Source organism: Lepidochelys olivacea, assembly GCF_965140295.1.
Source record: "Lepidochelys olivacea isolate rLepOli2 genome assembly, chromosome: 11".
NCBI lineage: Eukaryota > Metazoa > Chordata > Testudines > Cheloniidae > Lepidochelys > Lepidochelys olivacea.
In genome coordinates this window covers 65,135,102-65,160,019 of record NC_140421.1, presented here as the reverse complement: position 1 = coordinate 65,160,019, position 24,918 = coordinate 65,135,102, and the positions used below count along the sequence as shown (strand labels likewise).

The window sequence follows — 24,918 nt, the reverse complement described above, 5'->3', positions numbered from 1 at the left end:
CAAGTACTCCTTTTCTTTTTGCGAATACAGACTAACACGGCTGTTACTCTGAAACCATTCTTTACAGTTCACCATAATTGAGTGACTTCAACTGGCTCCCCCTGGGACTCCAGTCACACCCTGTGAAGGAGAATTTGTATCTCTGTGCTGCTTGAACTCTGAGGGCAAAGACCCCACATCACTGTCATCAAAAATCCCCCAAGATTATGAGATTCTGTAGCATGAAAAATAGAAATGAACACAAAACGAAACACATAATAAATACAAATATACAATATGAATATTAGGGCTGGAATTGCCAAAGGAGCGTAAGGGAGTTACCATTCAGGAATCAAAGAGAAAATTCCCTGAGAAGTAAGTACCAATAAGGCAGAAAAGAAAACGTAGGGAGTTAAGATTCATCTTCAGAAACTCCTTCTACAGCTTTTCAATTATGTACAACATCATGCGAGCATTTAAGAGCCTCCAATATCAGCAGCCTCAATTTTGGCAGACTCCTCTCTGCTAATCTTCTCTCCATGTCTGGTTTCTCCCTGATAGCTAAAATTATGTCACAGCAATATGTGATTGGTTACCTGAGATCTGGTGCGATGCTGACATTAGCCGCTGGCCAAACTGGATGTGAACGAGAGAACAGCACCATTCGTCTGATGTGCTAGCTTCCTGCTGCACAGATTTGGCAGCATACTTTTTCATAACCTTTACGGTACCCCCACTGGACTGAAACTGCTGGGTTTCCTCTTATTCTTCTGACACTAAATTACCATGGTATCTAGGAATGCATGGAGGAGTAAATATTTCTTACAGTATGGAGGAGAGATTCCTTCAGCACTCTCCTTAACAAAAACAATCCAAATGAAGTGTACTGAAAAAGTTAAATTTTTTCTGACAATGGCCCCCTGTGTTTGTGTGGCTGGAAAGGGTTTTATTGCATTATGCTTAAGCTAATTGCAGCCCAATGAGCTTCCGCTGAATTACACTGCTCCCTGTCCCTGCTGTTGGACGTCGGAGTCCCACAAGCCCTGGCTTCATCAGAAGCAGGAATTCCGGGATAACACACAGAGAGGGCACAGCCGATGGCACAACAGGTTTCCGAATGAAAACTTGGCTGATTGGATTCTCTAGGTTCTGCAATAAATATTATTCCAGAAAAGGGTATTGGGCCAAATTCTGCTCTGATTTACACTCATGGCAGCTCCACTCAGGGCACCTCCCTTGACTTCTGTAGCACTGCATCCTGTGTAGATCAGGGCAGACATTTGCCAGTAAGCTCTAGCTGCGTCTGCTGAGTTTGAATTCCACTTGTCTGAACATCTGAGGAAGTGGTTCATCTCTGGAAAGCTTCATGGGGGGAAAATGCCTAAAGTACTTTTACAACTGCTGGTTCTCTCAGTACATTTTGAGACCTGCACTTTATGAGGTAAAACCTAAGCCCCCTCCATAGACACAGAGGGCCTGAATGACAGTTGTAATAGCAAGGAGTTGGGCACTGAGGGGGCACCATCCATATGGGGGGGGTATGTGTATGTGTTTTGAGTTTTTTTAGCAGGAGTAAGGGTAGAAGGGAAGACAGGAGAAGACCAAGAGAGAGGTAGGGAGGACCTGTGGTTCTGCAGATTTCACCAATGTAAGAGTTAGTTCTGCTCCTACACAGGGGTATGCTCATGGCATAGAATCTGAATCTGGATTTCAAACATCCCAATGTGCAAGGGCATTCAGACCTGGCATTTCCATTCATGCCCATCTCTGCTAGCAAGAGAGAGTTATGTTCACAATGGACATGTGTATGTAGAAGTACAGAGTGGAAGACCAAGAGCTGGAAGACAGACTCGAGCTCAGTTTTGCTCCACAGCCAAAGGCAGTGTCCATGCCTGCGTGCAGCTGGTGAAAAGAAGAACCGCATTTCATTCTCGCCAATGTTAATTCTCTTCAGATGCCATTCACAGCAAAAATAAGACTGCTGAGAACCCTTCTCTCTAATGTTCAAATTACTTTCCAACCGCTGGGCAGACTATTCATAACTGATTTCCCTGGCCTACCCTACCACCCGGATGCCCACTGAAACAAAGAAGAAAAAGTGAGATACAGAAGGAAATTATAGGCTGTGAATACATTTTCCACCAAACTGATCTTTTATGTTCTCCCCAATTTCCATACCTTGTAATTATGGCTGTGCATGGTCTCTCATAAGCTTCCCCACAGGCACTAAAGCTAGGTCATTTAAAAATATTCCAGCTTGGCTTCATTTCATTAATGTACTCTTCAGCGAAAAGAGAAAATTTTCATGTATTTTGAGCCACTGTTCATGATTTTCTCCCTAGGATGTTTACATCCTAGCCCTACCTCTTAATATGTAAAAGAGAAAATTTTCATGTATTTTGAGCCACTGTTCATGATTTTCTCCCTAGGATGTTTACATCCTAGCCCTACCTCTTAATATGTTTTTGTAAGATTTGTTTGAGATCTATTATTCTGTCTTTGTGCCATATTTCCTGCTCAGGTTTTTTGTACTTCAGACTTGGGCTCCTTTGAGGTCAATGAGACTGCTTACATACTTAAAATTATACCTACGCCCTTGTACCTTGCAGAATTGGGGTCTTGGAAAGTGCTCTAAGAGCAGTCACTCTACTTAGGCACCCCACAGAGCTCATCAAAATAGGGGGCCTGATTCTCTCCTTACCTACATCAGTTACCCACCAGTGTAACTATACTTACTTTGGTGGAGTGATTCCCGATGTACACTGGTGTTAAGTAAGATCAGAATCAGGCTCATTTGGGGAAAAAAGGGTGAGGAGAGTGGATAAATGAAAACCTGATCAGCACCAAGCAAGATTCCAAACATGTGAGCTGGAAATGACCATTGATCTCAATGACCATTGATCTCAGGGCTTTTAGCAGAGGCTATGGAAAGGGGTTTGGTTCTCTTGTATGGGCAAGAACCTGAAGAGAATTTACTGTGATCAGCACTTTCCAGAGACATACACACTGAACTTGAGGCTAGATCGTGCTCTTGCCTCACGGAGCCTAGTGGAGTGATTGGTTTAAAGCCACTGGGTGTATTCACCCTGAGTAGAGGGACAGCACAAGGCTTCTGCATAAGTTAAATCCCACTATGAAGCCCCCAATAAAGGGGGGCTTAACTGGTGCATACGCCTAATGGTGGCCCTCTGCATTGGGTGAACGTCACCCACTCTGAGAAGAGAGTCAGGCCTCCTGCAACGAATTTTCCATGTTAAAAAATCTCTCTACAAAGGTCAGTGGCCCAATCCTGTAGTCATTATTCAGGCAAAACTCCCACTGACCTCATCTCAATGGGATGTGTTTTCTCCAAGTAATATTGATATCACTGGGAATAAGAACAGCAGGGCTAGGCCTTATGAGAAGGTCATCTAGGTCATTAAGTTCATACAAACCCATGTTTCTTTGTCTCTTTAGCAGAAATACCCCTCTGAACAGTGATATATGGAGGGGCACCAGCTTCATAGTTGTGACGAGTGGTATGAACATGATTGCACGGAAGGGGAAAGGAGGCTACATGATATCATGACAATCTGCTATTGACATCCAGAGCCTGATCCAAAGTCCACTCAAGGTGATGGAAGAGTTTCCATTGATTCCAATGGGCTTTGGATCAACCCTGAGGTGGCAGCTGTAGTTAAGAATCCATTCTTCATCTTCAGCTGCCTAAGAGAGCGTGTCCAACCAACTCAGACAGGGACCTGGCTACAGTGATCTCCATGTCTGTCACTTCTAGTGATGATCATGATGATGCCTTGATAATATGTTCATCTTCATTTTGGCAACCAGGGCCACTTGGGAGACTTCAGCTGGTGCAGAATGGGGCTGCCTATTTTCCAAGCGGGTCAGACCCTTGAAAACCTAGAAAACCTGTACTCTGCACAGAGGGCCTGATCATGGTGCCATTCACATACATGGCAAAACTCTTCACAGCTTCAGTGGCAGCAGGATTGGGCCTACCCCAGGAGAAATTCAAGGTGCTGGCTACTATCTAGAAAATCAAAAATGTTCTGGGATCCAGTGTGAAACTGGCACCTTTCTCAGGAGACTCAAAACACATCACTTCGTTCAGGGTAGCTAAATAAAAGGTCTGGAATGTCCCAGGGCACACCAACTCTTGAAGAATGAGCATCATCTGCCTTTTGCTCAACAAGAAAGTTCCCTGTTCTTTGTCAAATAAGAAGGTCTGATACTGTGGTATGCTCAAGTGAGTGCTCAACACTTTCTGCAAATCAGGACTTTAAGGTGACTCAGATGAAACACCTAAAATATTGAGGCACTCAAAATCTCTAGTCACTTTGGAATAGGCCCTAAATTTGGGCAGGTTGGCCAAAATGTTGTAAAGGACTCCCAGAAACAGTGGTGATAGACATCATATAGAGGCATGTAATAAATACAGTAGTAATTAAAAGAATATTTAATTTAAATTAATATGTCCCTTTAAAAAGATTACATTTGTGGTGAACATGTAATTCTATTACACACACACACACACACACATTAAAAGAACATTATTAAGGTTGCAAAGTCAAGCACTCAAAAGTTAGGAAATGGCAGAATTATCTCTATGCAACCTTAATTTCATCTCCTTGTGTGTGTCCATTAGGATACAATCTTTAATTACATGGTCACATACTATTTTTCCCACAGGGCCCCTGATTCAGTCTGTGCACAGTAAGGACCTACTTTGGGGATGGCATAATAGACAGGTTTTTGTGTGTGCAATTTCCTAGGTTTTTAAAAAAGCAAACTGAACCCTGCCCAGAAATTTCAATATGTGGCATCATATTGACACCCACATGGGTCATCAGGAGGGCTGGAACCTTTAGATCCACCACACAAATCTGTCCACTTGAGTTAACAGAGTAACTGATAGCAGTAATAGGTTGCCATCCTCTATATGGACCAGCACGAGAGGGGGATTTCATAGACGTTCACAGACAGCAGAGGAATGGTGAGATTCAGGAATCTAGGCTCTGGAGGGGAGTGTTCTCTAGTGGGCATAGACTCCTCTGTCCATTCCTCCAAAATTTGACCCCTGCTGCCCTGTCCCCTCCAAATTTCCCCTGTCCCAGTCTTGTCTCTTCCCCACTCCTGGCTGCTTGTCCCAGTCCCATTCTCCTGGCCTATGCAATCCCAGTCTCAACTTCTCAGGCTTCTCATCACAGTCCCAGTCTCCTTACCGATGAAGAGCTAGTGTCCCCCTGCCAATTCCCTTTCCAGTTTCAAGTCTCCCACCCCACTCCCAGCCATATTGCCCAGACATTTCCAGTTTCCCCCAGCTCCTCGCCCAGCCACGCCCAGCTTCCCCCACCTCCTGGCTCCTCATCCGATCTCTCTCTTCTCCACACTGACCTCCTCTTCTTTCCCTTCCACCACCCAATCACATTCTCTGCTCACTCTGGCTCCTAGCCCTGATCTACCTTCCTGAGATCCTCATCCAATCTTAGTGTCGCTGCCTCCCAAGCTCCTTGTCTCCACCTCTTTGCCCAGCCTGCCTCAGTTCTCCCCACGGACCCTGGCTACTCATCCCATCTGTCTCCCTTCCCCCTTCACCTCTTCCTTCTGCCCCACTGGTTCTAAATCCTAGTCTCTTTGCCCTCCCAGCTCCCTGTCTAAGTCTCTTTGCTTACTAGTCCCACTCTCCCTGGCTCCCAGTCTCCTTGTTCAGCTAGTCCCAATATCCCCCCACCTCATTCTCAGTCCAAGTTTCTCTCTTCCCCACCACCAGCCTTCAGTCTTCCCTAACCCAGTGAATCAGGTACCCATTTGCATCTCGGTGGACTGGAGGCAGCCTTTCTGTATGAGATCAAGCAAGACTCTGACCCCTGACTTTTAGGATTGTAGCCAAGCACCTGGAGCACTCAGCCACCATGCCTCATATAGGCTTATACTTAGGCCAAATTTGAGCAGACACATCCCAGACACCGAGGCCAGTCCCTCCCAAATTTCAAGTCCCTCCTCCAGAGCATAGGAGTGCGAGAGCTGTTAAAAAAAAGAATTTTTACTGTGGGAAAACCAATGTGTTATTCTCCTAGTCTCATCCTTGGAAACAGCTGAACTGTTTTGGCTAGAAAGAAAGAAAGAAAGAAAGAAACCAGCTTGAGACAGACACTTGGCATGGAAAATTTCAGCCCTAACAATTAAAGTTTGGCAAAGTTATATGCAATGGAAAGGAGTCTTATAATGGGATGTGTCAGGCAACCTTAATAACAGGCAGTACTACCAGCCCTGCCCGTGATCATTTTTTAAGCATAATGATCACTGATTTACATCTTTGAAGGATTCAGTTTATTGCTTTTTGCAAAGCTTCATTATAGCTAAAAACAAATCATGGCATTGTAGCGAGGTGGGCTGGCTCCCCGCTGCCCTGGAGAGGGATGAGCCTCTCCGGACACCAAAGTGCGTGGAGCCAGTGAACCCTGCACCCACCCCTCGGAGGTCAAGGCGCAGGACAGGAAGTATAAAAGCCCGACCACAGAGCTCAGTTGAAACACAGCCACCGGGGAGGCCAGCCACCTGTGGCGGAGCTCCCAGCTGGGAGACCACGGCGATCGGCGGCCGACCTGAGGACTGGCCAGACCAGCCAATTCCTGATGCTAGCCCGAGCCCAGAGACGCTGCCAAGCTTGCAGATCGCCAGTTACCCCGAGGAGCTGTCAAGCCAACCGAGTGCCAGTTACCCCGAGGAGCCCAGGGTGTGTGACCCCTTGGAGGACGCCAGCTGGACCCAGGTTACCTCTAGAGGGGGAGATAGGAAGGTAGCCCGGGGGCAGCCGACCCTAGTCAGGCTGCAACACTGCCAGAGCCCATGTCAGTGTGTTGCGGCCAGGATCCCCACTGACCCAGCAGCGGGCCTTCTGCCGCTTCTAGGGCCCCGGGCTGGGACGCAGTGGAGTGGGTGGGCCTGCGTCCCCCCCGCCACCCATCTTGCGGGTGGCCGTCTCCCCCTCTCCCAGGCCGCTTGGAGCCAGGAGCCTGGGTTTGCTAGTGAACTGTTTGCTCAGCCCCTGCTTGAGGGCCTGAGCTACTGACTGTTGGCTCCGCAGCCAGGCTAGTTCCCTGACACTCCTGACAGAAGTAGCGAGGTGGTCTGGCTCCCCGCCGCCCTGGAGAGGGTCAAGCTGGCCAAAGCCACCCAAAGGCATTTATCTAGTTAATCATATGGTCACTGAATCAGCTATTCCCTGAACAGCAAAAAATATCCCATGCCATCAGAATACAACAGGGAAAGTAATAACTGCTGGGAGCATAAATCTTTTAAGTACTAATACTCTTATGCACCAAAGAAAATTAAATGCTTAAATTGTGACATTGTCAACATCACAAACCCATGAAATTCCTAAATGCTCAAATCACATGGAAGAGAGTTAAAAGATGGTGTTCTCATGTGTATCATATGGAAAAGCTCTCCCTCCAAAATTAACAAGTGGGGGGGGGGAGGATTGTAAAATATTCTTTAATGCTGAGAACAAAAATCTGTATGTGATCTTTAAACCCAACCACTATAAAGGTTATTTTTATTGTTTATAATGTATGTTGCAGCAGCACCTAGAGGCCTTATCCGCACTGCGCTAGTTGCTGTACAAAACTCATAGCAAAACGATGGTCTCTGCATCAAAGAGCTTGCAATCTAAGTATAAGTAAAGAGACAGCAGGTGGATTTACTGAACAGACCAGGGGAGCACAAAGTCACAATGAGATAGCTGTGATCGGTATTCTCTACACCTTTTATCAGTAACTCAGGGTATCTGATAGGAATAAAATAAATGGTAAAAAACGAATCTTAGAGAACATTCCCCTCGACGCACAAAAAAATGAAGATCTGAATTAAACCCACCGAAAATAAATGCCATGATTCAGCACATTTTGTTTCTGGTACTGGACTTCAAAAAATAGATTCACAGTTTGCTTGAATAATGGGCCTGACCCTATAAACTTTACCAATAATCCTTCCTCGTGCAAACAGTACCATTGACGTCAAGATCTTAAGTAGCTGCATTTGGATGGAGTTAGGCATACAGATTAGGCCCAGCATGTTTAAGGGGAGTGATTTTCAATCTTTAGGGCTTGTGTAACTGAGGTGAGGGAATGGAGAATCAGGCTCTAAGGATATGTCTACACTGCCAAAAAATCCCCAAGGCAGCAAGTCTCAGAGTTTGGATTAACTGACTTGGGCTCACGGTGTTTGCACTGCGGGGCTAAAAATCGCAATGCAGATGTTGCTTCTCCGGCTGGAGCCTAGGCTCTGTAACCTGGCTATCTGGGAGGGTCTCAGAGCCTGAGCCCCAGTCTGTGCAGTAACATCTACGCTGCTATTTTTAGCCCCATAGCTCAAGCCCCGTGAACCCAAGTCAGTTGACCTGAGCACTGAGACTCGCTGCATTGGTTTCTTTTTGCAGTCTAGATGTACTCTTGGTGTCTATCATGATAAACACCCATTTTTTCATGTTCTGTGTGTATATAAATCTCCTCACTGTATTTTCCACTGAATGCATCCGATGAAGTGAGCTGTATAGCTCATGAAAGCTTATGCTCAAATAAATTGGTTAGTCTCTAAGGTGCCACAAGTCCTCCTTTCCTTTCAAATCTGCAATTTTAAAATGAAAACAGTGCCCGACAGAATATTCTCTTTCCACTTTAGCAACATAAATGTACTTCATCTCCGTTGACCCAGAGTAGAGCATGGTATTTAACATTTAAAATACAAATACAAATCCGATCCCGTTTGTGCCTGCATGTTTTTGTTGGGCAGAAGCACATTCTGTGAACCACCGTTTTTGTTTCAAATTGACACAAGGCAGGTTCCAGACGCACATCAATGTGGCTATTGCATATGCTCACTAACAGGCATAGCTGCTCCCCGTGAATTACTGAAATGATATTACACAGTAACATATGTAGTGCGCATAGAGCATTTCTCATGTTCAAACACATAGCAACTCATTTGTACTCACTACTCCTCTGTGAGATCCAAAACCTATTGCAGTTAATGGGAATCTTGCCATTGACTTCAATGGGCTGTGGATTGGGCCCTACCCCTGTTCACATTGGGTAGCAGCTACTCACATGAATAGTTCCAGTGAAGTCAATGGAGCTAGATAATGTGAAAAAGTGGTTCACAATCTGACCCTAAGTCTTATCCATGAAGTGACTGACCCAAGATCACATAGCAAGTGGGTGGCAGATCAGGATTCAGATTCCCAACTCTATGCTCATTCCTATAAACCTACCCTCCCACCTTCCCACAAACAGAAGAGACTCCTCCACCTGCTTGCCAGAGTGTCTGTAAAAAAATTAATAAATACATGTACAAGTAGCAGTAACCTTCTTCGTGGCCAAAATAATTAAAATAATTCAGGACCGAACTTTTCAGTCATGATTCCAAAAAACCTTCCATTAAATCAATGGGAGCTTTTGTAAAAAAGGACTGTAGAATAAGGCCACCCGTCATTATTTTTGTACAAACCATTAATAGTCAACAAAATTTCGAAAGTTAAAAAAGCTTTCAGAAAAAAGATGTTGTTTGAACAAAAGGAGAGAGTTTTAAAATAGGGCCTGATGTACTGATTTCTGATTTTCAAATTAAAAAATGCTCTTGGATACAGACATCTTCTCCAAGTTCCAGCCTGGAAGGAATCTCTCCAGCTATTTTTTAAATCCACAAAAACAGACCCTTTATGATGGAAATGCAATTGTGTGACACTATCTTACTCCTATGAACTGTTGCCTTGGTAAATATGCAAACGGAGACAGTTGAACTAGGTCTAACTATATGGACACAACTGCCTTATAGTGACGTGTTAGCTAAGTACTTTGGCAGTAGCTGAGTTTCAGAGTAGACCTACACCCTTTAAAATTTGCCTGCTATGTCCCTGATTCAGGAACGCACCTATTCATGCGCTTAACTTTAAGCACATACTTGAAAATATACATAAGATGCTTTCCGGAATCAAGGCCCAGATGCTTAAGGCTCAGTTATGTCTCCCAGCCAGAGGAGGGTTGGTGGAGGCAAGAGGTGACTGAGATATTATGCCTGGGTAAGGCAGGAATGGGCATAATGGGCCAGATTCTGCTCTGAATTTCATCGGTCTTCTCTACTGTCTTTAGTGGATTTACTCCCCATTTACACTGATGCAACTGAGAGTGGAATGTAGCACAATCTCTCTGTTGGTAGGGGAACACACTCACCTGTAGCCATAGCCACAACCCACCCAGATACACCCCTCCACGGTGTTCGTGCTGTCAGCAACACCAGCAGCTCCCCAGCCATTACACTTGGAGAGCCCTGGCTGCAGGATGGTTTCCTGCATGCTGAGGAGGGAGGGGATTCTCTGCACGCTTCACCTGCTAGCACACAAATACTGAAGCTGCATGTAATTTGACCCTGTTTATTTTTCTCCTTTCATTAGTGCATGTACATTTTTTTCAGAGCTGGTTTAAAGAAAATTGAGTCAGAAAGCGCCTGGTGGACAGATTCTGCCCTCACAGCTCCTCTTGAAGTAAGAAGGACTGGACACAATTAAGGGGACCTTAATGGGAATTTTATGTGGCAGGATAGAACCCTTAGTTTACACAGCCTTCCCACTCTGAGATGTTTAATTAAATCATACAATCATAGAGTATCAGGGTTGGAAGGGACCTCAGGAGGTCATCTAGTCCAACCCCCTGCTCAAAGCAGGACCAATCCCCAACTAAATCATCCCAGCCAGGGCTTTGTCAAGCTTGACCTTAAAAACTTCTAATGAAGGAGATTCCACCACCTCCCTAGGTAACGCATTCCAGTGTTTCACCACCCTCCTAATGAAAAAGTTATTCCTAATATCCAACCTAAACCTCCCCCACTGCAACTTGAGACCATTACTCCTTGTTCTGTCATCTGCTACCACTGAGAACAGTCTAGATCCATCTTCTTTGGAACCCCCTCTCAGGTAGTTGAAAACAGCTATCAAATCCCCCCTCATTCTTCTCTTCCGCAGACTAAACAATCCCAGTTCCCTCAGCCTCTCCGCATAAGTCATGTGTTCCAGTCCCCTAATCATTTTTGTTGCCCTCTGCGGGACTCTTTCCAATTTTTCCACATCCTTCTTGTAGTGTGGGGCCCAAAACTGGACACAGTACTCCAGATGATGCCTCACCAATGTCGAATAGAGGCGAACGATCACATCCCTTGATCTGCTGGCAATGCCCCTACTTATACATCCCAAAATGCCATTGGCCTTCTTGGCAACAAGGGCACACTGTTGACTCATATCCAACTTCTCGTCCACTGTAATCCCTAGGTCCTTTTCTGTAGAACTGCTGCCTAGCCATTCGGTCCCTAGTCTGTAGCGGTGCATGGGATTCTTCCGTCCTAAGTGCAGGACTCTGCACTAGGCCTTGTTGAACCTCATCAGATTTCTTTTGGCCCAATCCTCTAATTTGTCTAGGTCCCTCTGTATCCTACCCCTACCCTCCAGCGTATCTACCTCTCCTCCCAGTTTAGTGTCATCTGTAAACTTGCTGAGGGTGCAATCCACATCATCCTCCAGATCATTTATGAAGGTATTGAACAAAACCGGCCTGAGGACCAACCCTTGGGGCATTCCACTTGATACCGGCTGCCAACTAGACATGGAGCCATTGATCACTACCCGTTGAGCCCGACAATCTAGCCAACTTTCTTTCCACCTTATAGTTCATTCATCCAGCCCATACTTTAACTTGCTGACAAGAATACTGTGGGAGACCGTGTCAAAAGCTTTGCTAAAGTCAAGGAACAACACATCCACTGCTTTCCCCTCATCCACAGAGCTAGTTATCTCATCATAGAAGGCAATTAGATTAGTCAGGCATGACTTGCCCTTGGTGAATCCATGCTGACTGTTCCTGATCACTTTCCTCTCCTTTAAGTGCTTCAGAATTGATTCCTTGAGGACCTGCTCCATGATTTTTCCAAGGACTGAGGTGAGGCTGACTGGCCTGTAGTTCCCAGGATCCTCCTTCTTCCCCTTTTTAAAGATGGGCACTACATTAGCCTTTTTCCAGTCATCCGGGATTTCCCCCGATCGCCATGAGTTTTCAAAGATAATGGCCAATGGCTCTGCAATCACAGCCGCCAACTCCTTTAGCACCCTGGGATGCAGTGCATCCGGCCCCATGGACTTGTGCTCATCCAGCTTTTCTAAATAGTCCCAAACCACTTCTTTCTGCACAGAGGGCTGGTCACCTCCTCCCCATGCTGTGCTGCCTGGTGCAGTAGTCTGGGAGCTGACCTTGTTCGTGAAGACAGAGGCAAAAAAAGCATTGAGTACATTAGCTTTTTCCACATCCTCTGTCACTAGATTGCCTCCCTCATTCAGTAAGGGGCCCACACTTTCCTTGATTTTCTTCTTGTTGCTAACATACCTGAAGAAACCCTTCTTGTTACTCTTAACATCTCTTGCTAGCTGCAACTCCAGGTGTGATTTGGCCTTTCACTCCTGCATGCCCGAGCAATATTTTTATACTCTTCCCTGGTCACTTGTCCAATCTTCGACTTCTTGTAAGCTTCGTTTTTGTGTTTAAGATCAGAAAGGATTTCACTGTGAAGCCAACTGGTCGCCTGCCATATTTACTATTCTTTCTACACATCGGGATGGTTTGTCTCTGTAACCTCAATAAGGATTCTTTAAAATACAAGTCAGCTCTCCTGGCCTCCTTTCCCCCTCATGTTATTTTCCCAGGGGATCCTGCCCATCAGTTCCCTGAGGGAGTCAAAGTCTGCTTTTCTGAAGTCCAGGGTCCATATTCTGCTGCTCTCCTTTCTTCCCTGTGTCAGGATCCTGAACTCGACCATCTCATGGTCACTGCCTCCCAGGTTCCCATCCACTTTTGCTTCACCTACTAATTCTTCGCAGTTTGTGAGCAGCGGGTCAAGAAGAGCTCTGCCCCTAGTTGGTTCCTCCAGCACTTGCACCAGGAAATTGTCCCCTACACTTTCCAAAAACTTCCTGGACTGTCTGTGCACTGCTGTATTGCTCTCCCAGCAGGTATCAGACCTCCTCCTTCTCTGCAGTTGTCACTGTATCACTTATTAGCAGATCACTATTCATTTTCATAAAATTCATGTGGTTTCTGGGCAGGTTTTACCCTCTATTGAATGTTGGTATGTCACGGGGGTGGCCACCTCACACACATCCCCTTATCTGGATAGAAGTCACCCTGCCTCCGTTTTCCCTCTCGATTCCTCAATAACCCGAAAAGAGGCTTTCACAAGTCCAATAACAACCTGTCTTGGAGTCTGGTTTTATTAACACAAAGTTCCAAAATAAGCACAAAAAGGTCTTCCATCCCAGGCTTACCCTGGGCACAGCCCCGCCTCCCAGAGGAACTCTCTTCCTATGTTCTCTAAGTCTCTGGAGAAGACCCAAGGCCTGGCATGCCTTCTTTGCCTTCTCCCCAAAAGGAAACCAAAACGTACAGGTGGGCCTTTCTTCCCAGCCCCAATTCCTTCCTCAGGGACCACTTCAGGAGACTGACTGACTGTCAATCTGTCTCAGGCTCTATCTTGCACTCTGCATGTTCACTCTGCAGTCCCCCTTTGGCTATCCACTGACCTCTGTTTTTCTACCCGGACAGAGGCCTGGTTCAGTCTGTCATGTGACTAAATTCCTTGTCTGCACTTAGGGAGGCAAATCGGCTGCAGGACAGGTGGGCTGAAACCGCTATCTTCCTTTAAAAAGGGCTGGTCACCATATAGCACAGTACCATATTTATGCACTTCAGATTTTATAAAACGTGGCTGAATGCAATTTATTCTCCACAGCTTTGGGCAGACAATGAATTTCTGTCTTTATCTCCAAAAAAGCTTTTGGAGAGACTCCATTCCACAACTGGGTGTGGATACATATTTTTTCTATTTGCCAGATTACTCATTACCAATTGCTTGGCTATTCCTGAAGTCAGTGATGCTAATAAATACTTAGGACCAAGTTCTCAGCTCGGGTAGATCTATGTAACCCTATTGACTTCATTGAAATCATGCTGATTTACACCACTGAGGATCCGGCCCATGTCTTAGATTTGATTTTAGCATTTTTTTTATTTTTATTTTTAAAACATAATTTGGATTTATCATTGATTGCTGACATGTCGTATTTAACATACATTCCATGTCAGTGATTAGATCAATGTTCTTTGGTACAATCAGTACCTTTACAAACATCTTCTCACTTCCATAACATCTTCTCACTTCCATGGGTATAATTCCATGAAGAAAACACAAAATAGCAAAAACACTTGATATCTGTAACAGATTTTTCCCCCCATTCTTCCCAAAGGCCATCTTAGAAAGAATATATGCAAATTGCATCCTTCTGAAAGTGCAGTATTTCCTTCATGGCTGAGGCATTGCTAAAATCCTTCTGAAGCTGGGTTGCCAATTTTATTTGGACATATTCCTGGAGGTTTCATCACATGACATAATGTTTAATTAAGGATTAATCTTTAATCCTGGAGACTCCAGGACAATCCTGGAGGGTTGGCAACCCTAATCTGATGCCCAACAGCTGTACCCATAAGTAAGTCGTGTCTGAGCTTTGCCAAGAATCCTTCATTTCATCATACTTTTCTATAAGGAGAAAACCAGACAACTGCCCAGTGGCTAACATCACACAGCACAGAAGCCCCTCAGTTCTCAATGCTGCAGAACACCCATTAAATACTTCTCATACCGCATGCTACTAGTAGGGACCTATTATGATGCAACATGAACTTAGATTTTCCCCAGAAGTATGTTTTTTCTGTCCTGTAAAGCCGCTTTCCTTTTAAACCTTTTTTAAATGGTGAGACAGAGCTGAATTTAAATTAATTTGTTGGCTGATGAACTTCTAAAGAGATTCAAGGATGAAACTCTGTATTTCTTTCTTGATTTATTTAACATTCGAACACCTCCTGCTTCTTCAACCATGCACATCAAACTCTGGCACTGCTGCAATGCAACTGCTTTCTCCAGGACTGCAGTAAGCCAAGAATGGACTTTGTGTTAGGTTAACACATGCCTCTGGTGAAACAAAAGATTGTGTCTCTAAATGACACTTTAGGGTTGCATAGTTATACACTTGATATAATTTCCCTGTCATGTTTGCTTACTTGCCCATACGTTTTTTTCCTATGGTTATTACTATCAGTACTGCAACTTCAGCTCAGGTTATAAAGTTCAAGTTGCCTTCTATTTGTTTCATACATCACCAGTAAAAGCAGAGAGCAGACAGCAGTTCATTTCAGCCGCTGGAATATACACTGCCAGACATGATATAGGAAGGCAACAACAAAGAAAATAAATTTGTTTTCACGTTTTAACATGATAAGCTGATGCTGTAAGACTGAACAGCAGAAAAGAAAAAAACAGCAACCCAGAACTCTTGTTTAGACTGAGGAAGGATGATCTAGAGAAAGTACAAAGGAAGTACTCAGTGAGTCATTCTCTTTGCCCAAGCCATATATAATGGTCACAAACCACTGAGGAATAAAGTATCAAAATCCTTAGTTTCAATCATATTTTTTATATTCACCCATCAAATTTCCCCTGTGATCCCCAGAAGAAAGAACTACCAGCTGCTATATATCATTGAAAGACAAATAATACTTATTTTTTTGAGAAAAAAATCTTAGCATATAAGGCCACAATATCTGGCAGAAAAATAAGGTAAAATTGTAAGTAAGGGCTTGTACAATAACTGATTGGAGACACTGATATACATACAATACTGTAAAAATTGTTAATCCTCACTGAATTAATCCACCTGATAATTCTTTATAATAACAAACACAAAATCAACTATTCTCAGGTCCCTTCTTACAGCTTAGCAAAGATTTTATGCAGCATGAAATTACTAGGAGTAAAAGTTTGCCAGGGTGCTGTATTGAGGTCTTATATAGCTTTTACAACATGTACTACAGAACACGTACAGGGCGAGATGAAGTAGTATCAGAAATAATCAAAAAGACGTGTCAAAATAAATGAAGAAAATACACTTGTTGATGTATTATCCTTATTGGGCTTATTTGACTATTTGGCCACAAGCCCAATCCTGCAAGGGGCTGATCAGGCTAAAGCACCTGGCAGGATCAGAATCTACATACTGAGAGCTGCATTGGGATCTAATATATCATTAACCATTTTTTGCACTCCCAAATACCTGCAATGAATGGATATGCAAAATTAAAATGTTAAGATCCAACTTTTCTTTAAAATTAATGAAGGGTGAACCTCAGCGTTTTGGAGGTCTGGATAAATATCCAAAAGCTTGGACATTTATCTGAATCACAGGTTTGGAAACCTTGTGAGAACTGGCTTTCATGCAAGATTGTCCAGCAGGTTCTGGTATCAGTATGGATATTTAGCATTTTGATATCTGCCCTCTTCTGACTCAAACAAATGTTCTGACCCTGCACGCGATTAGAGGCTGCAGAATTGGACCCAGAATCCATTGGAGTGGCAGACACTCAGTATGCTATTCTTGTGAGGCGTTGAGCACTCTCAACTTCTGATGAAGCCAATGGGAGCTAAGGACGCAGAGTGCTTTGTAGGGGGCACTCAGACCCTTGCAAATTTGGATCATGAGTCAACATGAAGAGCAGACAAACATTTTATGATAAATAAAGTAACCAACATTTTTGTAACCTCAAAAGGAGGTTGAATTTGGTCCATGTTTTAGGCATATGTCTGGTTGGTTTTAGGTTTACTGATCCAGCTTGTCCAGTGTTATATTAGATTGGTTTCCTTTCTGAAACAATAAAACTAATAAAACTGATTGCCACTGCCTCTAAGTTACAAGATACAGCAATGGCCTTTTGTGAGCAGAAAACTTGCTCGGTTGCAAATTCTTCTGGCCTCTACTGATGTATGTACAGACATTTCCCCTTTCCCTTAAAGGAGATAAGGAACAGGAGTAGCTGTTGCTATGGAAATGAAGAGCTATGCAGACCAATCTGTAACCCAAAGGCGATAGCCATTGGAAAGCAAAATGTGAGCTAACAAAGCGTGCATTAGTATGATGTAATTATTTTAGACAATACACTCCGTCTAGGAACATAGGAACCGCCTGGCTGAACCAGGCCTGAGGTCCAACTAGTCCTGTGACAGTGGCCAGTACAAGATGCTTCAAGGGGGAAGGTATAAGAACCCCAGTATAGGCAGATGTATTAGATCCCATCTTGGTCTCTAACAGTTAGAGACTGGCTTAAAGCCAAAAGCATGAGGTTTAATATTCCAAAATTGTTTTAAGAATTAACTATAATAAATCTAGATATTCTTGTTACCCATATAAATGTCCGATCCCTTTTTGAATTGTACTAAGGTCTTGGCCTCGGCAACTTCCTGTGGCAATGAGTTCCACAATATAATAATGCAACATGTCAAATAGTATTAAATTTTATAACTTTTGAATTTGTCCCCTTTTAATTTTATTCTCTGATCCCTTGTTCTTGCTCTGAGATTGGGAGAACAGAAGCTCCCAATCTATCTTCTTTATGCCACTCATTATTTTACATACTTCTATTTCCTCTTATTCATCTCCTGCATTTTACAGTTGTTTAAAACTAATAAAACACTTCACCTCTAATTAAGGCTACTACCTGTCTGTCTGTTAAGCTTATTAATTCGTTGCTATTTAAACAGGGGACTGAATAAGCAGTAGCTTCTGGTTTTTAGGCTAAAACACATCTTTGACTTGGAAGGTACATCAGACCTCTCAACTGATCTCAGTGAGGCATGAAAAAAATCTTTCCCAGAGTTAATTTTCAGTTTACAAGACAATTTCTGAAGACAAGCCAGGCCCTCCCAATTGAAAATCATTTAAATAAAAAGCGTCTAACTGTGACAACAGATGCAATGCTCTGACTGTTATTTATGGGGCATCTCAAAATTGTGACCTTCCCAGCACATTAATACCTTCACTGTGCATTTAGAGTAAATTCTTACCTGTCCCCCTTTTGGCTGGTACCGGATGTTGTCTGTCGATCCAATTTTGGATCTGACATTCTTGAGGTCCGGCAGAGGCTGGTTAATAAGTCGTAGTTGCTTAGGTGTGGCTGGAGATTTTGGAGGAGTGCGTATGATGGCGACTTTCTTCTCAGTGGGCACCAATATAGCAGACTTGGGAGTGCCTGGAGTATGAGGGGTTCTGGAATAGCTTGGGGTCCCAGGAGTGCCTGGGGTACGGGAGGAGTAGCTGGGTGGGGTACCAGGAGTGATGGCAGTGGATCCAGGGGTAGTGGGCGTAGAAGTGCCACTCTTTCCTGTCCTGCGAATTGGCTCCGATCCTATATTGAAGACACAACAGCGTTAAAACCATATGGATAAATCGCTCTTTTCTTCATATTGCGTCTCCAGAGACTATGACACCTATAATTGTAAGTAACCTGAACCAAAGCCCACCAACTCAATGGACAGACCCACACTGACTTCAGTGGGCTTTTGGATTAGGCATTAATGTATCCTATATAGTGGAGATGGTTTCGACTGTAAACTTTTGAACAGTAGATTTCAAATACATGGCTGCATCTGGTCATGTACCATAGCTAGTAGCTTTGTATCTACAGTAGAATCCAGAGGGTAGATCCTCAGCTTGTGTAAACAGTCATACCTACATTGACTTCAAAAGAGCAATGATCGTTTACTCCACCTGTGGATCTGCCCCCAGGTAATTATTGTTCTATTCGCGCAAGTATCAAGGTAATTATTACAAGAATACCTCAATTATTATTTAATCTACACCTGGAATAGAGGTCATACAAACAGCATCAGCCAAGGCATGAACTGTCCCCCCCGCCCCCCTTCACCTCAATAAAGTGTTCACTTTAAAGCTTAGTCAAGACAATTGCAATTCTAAAATTATTAAATTAGGCAGCAAGGAAAAACCCCGGAATGGAGTCAGAAGTCTACATTGTACTCCTTTCCTTGCTGTATGGACATACATCCTTGGCTTCCACCGAATTTTCTGGGGAGTCCTCTTAGATCAGTCCCTTTGAGTGCACTAACAGCCAGTGAAGTCAAAGGGACTCATTCTATTTATGTCACCGGGGACGGATGAGACCCAAGGCACTGGTACTCCCGGGGCTAAGGAGAAAGCCTCTTTGTTGAACATGACACACTAAATGGATTAAGCACTCTTTACTCTCATCTCTGCTTCTCCCAGATTGGGCTCTTTCTCTCCCGATCAACTGTCGATCAGGGTTCTCTCACTGCACTGACTATGCAGGAGAGAGAATGGGATTTTCCTGCCTCCCTGCAGCCTTTATTTTTTATTCCTCAGGTGTCCATCCCTTTTGGCAAACACACTCTGGTATACGGCTGCCCCAGACAGGAGGATGGGCATGTTGTTCATTTGCTGCTATGCCAGCCAGGGGTCACTGTGCACTGAGATGGGGCTGCACTTTATCCTCGATACTCAAGATGGGATTTTCAAAGGATTTTCAGTGGGATTTGGGTATCTAACTCCCTTTACATAACACATGAACTAAGGGTTGTCCAATGAAATTAAAAGTCAGCTGGTTTAAAACCTACATAAGGAAGTACTTTTTCATGCAACACACAGTCAACCTGTGGAACTCACTGCCATCTGATGTTGGGGAGGCCAAACATATAACTGGGTTCAAAAAAGAATTAGTTCATGGAGGATAGGTCCATCAGTGGCAATTAATCAAGATGGTCAGGTATGCAACCCCATGCTCTGGGTATCCCTAAAACGCTGACTGCCAGATGCTGGGAATGGACAGCAGGGGCTCGATCACTCAAAATTGCCCCATTCTGTCCATTCCTTCTGAAGCAGCTGCCACTGTCAGATACAGGACACAGGACTAGACAGACCATTGGCCTCACCCAGTGTGGCCATTCTTATGTTCTTAGGCTTCTTTGAAAAAAAATGGCTTCTGAAGAGGCAGAGACAGAAGAATTCTTGTGGGACAGGAAAGTACCAAGCCAGGTTCTGAGGCCTGAGCTGAGTGCTAGACTGGCAAGGGAGGATGTCTGGAAAGAGGGGTGGTTACATTTCCTTGGTTTTAGGGTAACTTGTTTAGATGTATGGTTCTATAGATTTGCTTCTGTGCAAACAGGTCCCCGCTTCAACTTCTGGAAATCCTGGCTGGTAAACCCTCTGGATGAATTAAACAGCACACACCTTCCATTGTGTCTTTATTATTGCTTTCTCCCTTGTGCTCCAGGTACAACACAAAGATGGCAGGAGCTAGAAGCAGCCCCCTTTCTGGCTTGCTGGCTCAGCCTTTTATACTGCTTGCTTTCTTCTCCCTGCTACCCAACTGGTGAGCTGATGATTGGCTCTCTACAGATACAAGTGCTCCCGTCTAACCTTCCAAACCTCCTCTTACTTTAACCACACCCAGTACACTGGGTGCTAAGTGCCGGCTTCTATAATGCCCTGTTTATAGCTGCTAACAGCACCATCACACCCTGATAAAAACACCTGGCTGGTTAAGTGCTGTGTCTTTCTTCTGATGAGTCACCCCTATAACTTACATACAACTATTTTTAGGTAAAGCTTCTTTCTGGCGTGGCATTAACTAAGCACCAGGAGACCATTAAACCAAAACAACAAATTAACTAATCTTGGGTATTTTATTAAATAAGCCCCCCATTTTCATGCCATCATCAGAATTATTATTTTTTAAAAAAATTATACTGCTCACAGTGTGTGTGTTTCTTTTTTTGTTTATAAATGGTCTCTATTAAATGTGTCACACAACTGGGAAACCCACACGAAGGGATTTTTTTATACAAGAGAAGGGCTTCAACTGCAGCCCTAGGTCTGAGCAACCCAGACTTTGGGAAAGGTTGGTTCCACAGCTGGACTCAAACCTTTGTCGCTATATTGGGTCACAACAGCACCCCATAGCTGAACATGCCCAAATTTGGGGTCCAGATCTCTGGTCCCAGCTGTACAACTCAGGCTGACTTTTCAAAGGCAAAGACAAGGTAGGGATGGATGTAGCAAGTGTGTGAAATATATAGCAAGGGTGGGCGAAGACCCCAGGAAAGTTAGGTTGCAGAGAAACATACGGGTAGTCCGTCGTACTGAAGAGGAGATGGAGCTATTGAAGGAGAAAGAATTCTCATCTCTGTCTCGGTCTCCTGATATACCTCTCCGAGTGGGGAGGATGGAGGAAGGTCTTGGTAGAGAGGAACGCTTTTCTGGACTCTTGGTTATTCCATCCTGATAGGAGCAAAAAGGAAAAAAATCGCTTTACAGTAAACGTAATTATCCAGATTGTGATCTCTCACTAGTTTAACACAGGAGCCATCCCATGGTAGCCCCATGCAACTGAGATCAAATGACACCCAGTTCCTTTACATTTCATGCAGGAAACTCTGATGAGTCACTTAAATCCCTTGGGATTTACTGACTCTGGGCATCTAGCTTTTAGATTGACTGCCTCATAGGGGAAGACATTTCAAAAGTGCTCAGCGTTGGCTGAACTCTGCTCTCACTGAAGTGAATGGCAAAACTCCTTCTGACTTTAATGAGAGCTGAGTTCGGTCAATACTGAACCCTTTTGAAAAGCCCACTCTAGATTTTCAGTTTGCCTAAGACTATGCTGAACAATCCAGCAAACTCATTTTTAGAAGGCTCCTTAAATGTATGGTTGTCTATTTCAGGGGAAACTCCCCTCTGTTTATTTCCAAACTTCACTGAATAGACCCTGAATATATATACTGTTTCACTGATTTGACCAAAAATGTATCAAGGCTGATTTTGCTCCCACTGAAGTCAATGTCAAAACCCGATGTGAGTTCAATGGGGCAAAAATGGACTCTTGGAGCTTGATCCAAATCCCAATGAAGCCAAATCTGGGAGTCTTTCTATCCGTTTCAGTGAGCTTTGGCCCTTAGTGAAAGAGGAGTTCTGGTTAGGAAGTCATGGAACAAGAAATCCTGAATACTAAATGAGTGTAAATTACAAACTTCCTGAAAGTCATGTTGGTGCTGCTGTCCTTAGCCACTTACATTTATTTTATGACCAAATTACACGGGGGCTAGCTACTCTGCTTTTGTAAATAGGCGCAACTCCACTGAAGTCAAGGGAGCTGTGTCCATTTCACCAAGGGTGGAGCTGGCCCTACATGTATAACTTATGGTTTTTGAAGTGTTGTTGTAGCATATTAGAGAGACAAGGTGGGTGAGGTAATATCTTTTATTGGACCAACTTCTGCTGGTGACAGAGACAAGCTTTTGAGTTTACAGAGCTCTTCTTCAGGTCTGGGAAAGGCACTTGGAGTGTTACAGCTAAATATAAGGTGGAAAAGACAAGGAGTTAACACATGTTGAAAGAGACCATTCCAGGTGAAGTGGGCAGTTAACACTTCTACAGTCATAGGACAAAGGAGAGTTAGTGGTATAATTTATGTCATTTATGATACAGCTGACTTTATCCTGAAGAATCGGTAATAATCTCCTTAGTTTCTATACATGTTGTGTCAGGCTCTAGAGCCTGGAGACCAAGTCTTGGGCTCTAGAGCCTGGAGCCCAAGTCTCCTGCCACTGGATCTGAGTAACTCTCCAAGTAACTTCACTGAAGCGTTGTCTACACTACCACTTTTGTTGGTCGAGGGTGTGAAAAAACACCCCTCCTGAACGACATAACTTTCCCCGACAGAAGTGCTGATGCAGACGGCACTATGTTGACAGGAGAGGCTCTCCTGCTGACATAGCTAATGCCGCTCGTTGGGGGTGGTTTAACTCCTGCCGGCAAGGAGAGGATACATGGGAGATGGTAGAGTGGCACAGTTGTAGCAGTATAGCTGTGCTGCTGTGAGGTCTACAGTGTAGACGTAGCCTGAGGCCCAGTCTACACTACAGACCTATATCAGTATAACTATGTCACTGAGGGGTGTGAATGTAGTTATACCAGCCGAACCCCTGATGTAGACAGCGCTAGGTCTACAGGAGAGCTTCCCCTGTCGACATAGCTATTGCCTCTAAGGGGAGAAGAATTAACTATGACAACAGTGTAGGAGCGTCTTCACTTAGGTGCTACAGAGGTGCAGCTGGGCCACTGTATGTGACGACAAACCCAGGTAACTTCACTGAGACTTACTTAGATTCAGCAGGGAGAGAATAAGATCCACAAAATTCACCTGTGCCCCTCTCTGAGCTACCTCTCTCTAACTCTGCTACCTTACCTTAGCATCTGATTTTGAGTATGGCAAGCAGTCTCTTGGGCCCGCCGAGGAGGGCCGTACAAGGTAACTGTCTGTATCGAGAAAAGTAGCCCTTTTAGTAGTTAGTGAGCAAGCTGAGCTGGGTCTTGGAGGAAGCAATGACTTCGCTCTAGACTTTGAGGCAGGAATCTTTGACAAAGAGGAAGTCTAGTCACGAGAAAACAAACAAAAGAAACATACCATGAAGCTGAGCAATGAGACGAAAGGAAAACACATGCAAAATGGATAAATGAAAAAATGCCAAGCTATGAATTCAACTTCCTTTTTCCAGCCAGCATATGTAAAATTCTGAGACACACGTGCAAGTCGGTATTGTAAAATGCAGCATTTGGCTCTGAGATAGCAGCTGACTCTACAGGTACATCCAGACACGGTTCCCAGCTCAGGTACACGTACACCTGCTACCTCTGTTCAAGCTAGTGCCAAAAAACAGCAGCGTGTGTGCCGGGGCATGGGCAGTGGCTCAGGCTAGCTACCTCAGTATGCATCCCAGAGGTCGAGTGGGATTGTCCTCAGGTGGCTAGCCTGAGCTGCCGGATGTGCCATCACATCCACACTGCTGTTTTTAGATACTGGCCAAAGCAGAGCTAGTAGGTGGGAATCACCTTCCAGATGCTTTGTGGACATACCCTAAGAAGGGCCTCAATACAGCCCTCCTTTTGTGTAGATGCAAGTTCGCCCCCTCTATTAAGTGCAGACGCAAAGGCTAGTTCGTAAGCGTTTACGGCAGGTGGGAATTTACAGGACCAAAGAGAGCCTGCTTGTTTAAAATCGTGTCCTGTATATGAAGTATCTCCTTCTCTGGCAATGTTCCACAATAAAAGGTTAGTAGGAGATTTAGAAAAAAATTGAACGGTACGACTCAAAATGGGGAAATGACTTGATAATAACACCTCTTCTACCGTATTAGCCCTTGAAATCCAGGGTAATATGAATATTCGGTACTCATTACATTTCCTTAGAAAGATGATCAGATTGTGAGCCCCTGGCTGAACATTGGCAAGCAGCGTCACAGCTAATTCCACTGAAGTCACTCGGACTACTTGGCTTAGTAATGCCTCACCAACATAAGGGGTTTGCAATCTGGCTCTAATTTTTTTTTTCTTAAAGGGTATAAGGTATAATGAAAAAGAATAATTGGAAGCTATTATCGTGGCAATGAAGGCCTGATTCTGCAACACTTTACTCACACAGAGGTGAAATTACTCATGTGAGCAGTCCCAATGGGACAACATATGTGTAAGAGCTACTTAGCACAAGCAAGAGCTGCAGAATTGGGCTCTTAATAATGCATAGTAGGACTGAAAAAATCAGCTTTATCAGTAGACACCATAAGAAATCAGGGTACCGTAAGTTATATCACTTATGAAACACTGGGTCTGAATCTTTTTTCCCTACTCTCGTTTTATACTGGTGTAGCTCCACCGACCACAGTGTAGTTATTCCTCATGTCCACCAGTTTAAAAGAGATCAGAATCAGGGATATTGACATTGCTTAAAACAATTTTTAAATTGTGAAATGAAATAGAGGAATTCCTGTACAGCTTGGGAATGCTCTAAATTCTAATGCCTTCTCATGGAAACAGCTATCATTTCAGTCCTGCTGCATTATCAAACTGGGCCTCTGTTGAAAGTATCGTTAATTTGGCAGCCTCTATTGTAGGAGATGAGCTCAGTTCAATGACTGGAGATACTTTAATATGGT

The 24,918-nt window shown here is 44.0% G+C and overlaps 1 protein-coding gene across 32 annotated transcripts in view; it reads right to left on the bottom strand.

The window, feature by feature from the left end:
- MAP2 (microtubule associated protein 2) overlaps positions 1–24,918 on the bottom strand; it is a 340,514-nt gene that overhangs the window by 15,683 nt on the left and 299,913 nt on the right. For 16 of the 32 annotated variants that reach the window (XM_084643737.1, XM_084643738.1, XM_084643767.1 and 13 more), the window contains 3 exons: positions 23,175–23,360; positions 21,055–21,208; positions 17,962–18,302 (listed from right to left, as the gene is read on the bottom strand). In XM_084643737.1, coding sequence (XP_084499863.1) covers positions 17,962–18,302; positions 21,055–21,208; positions 23,175–23,360 — 681 coding nt within the window. The remainder of the gene's footprint in view (positions 1–17,961; positions 18,303–21,054; positions 21,209–23,174; positions 23,361–24,918) is intronic. The other 16 variants (XM_084643739.1, XM_084643744.1, XM_084643745.1 and 13 more) reach the window with 1 other exon arrangement.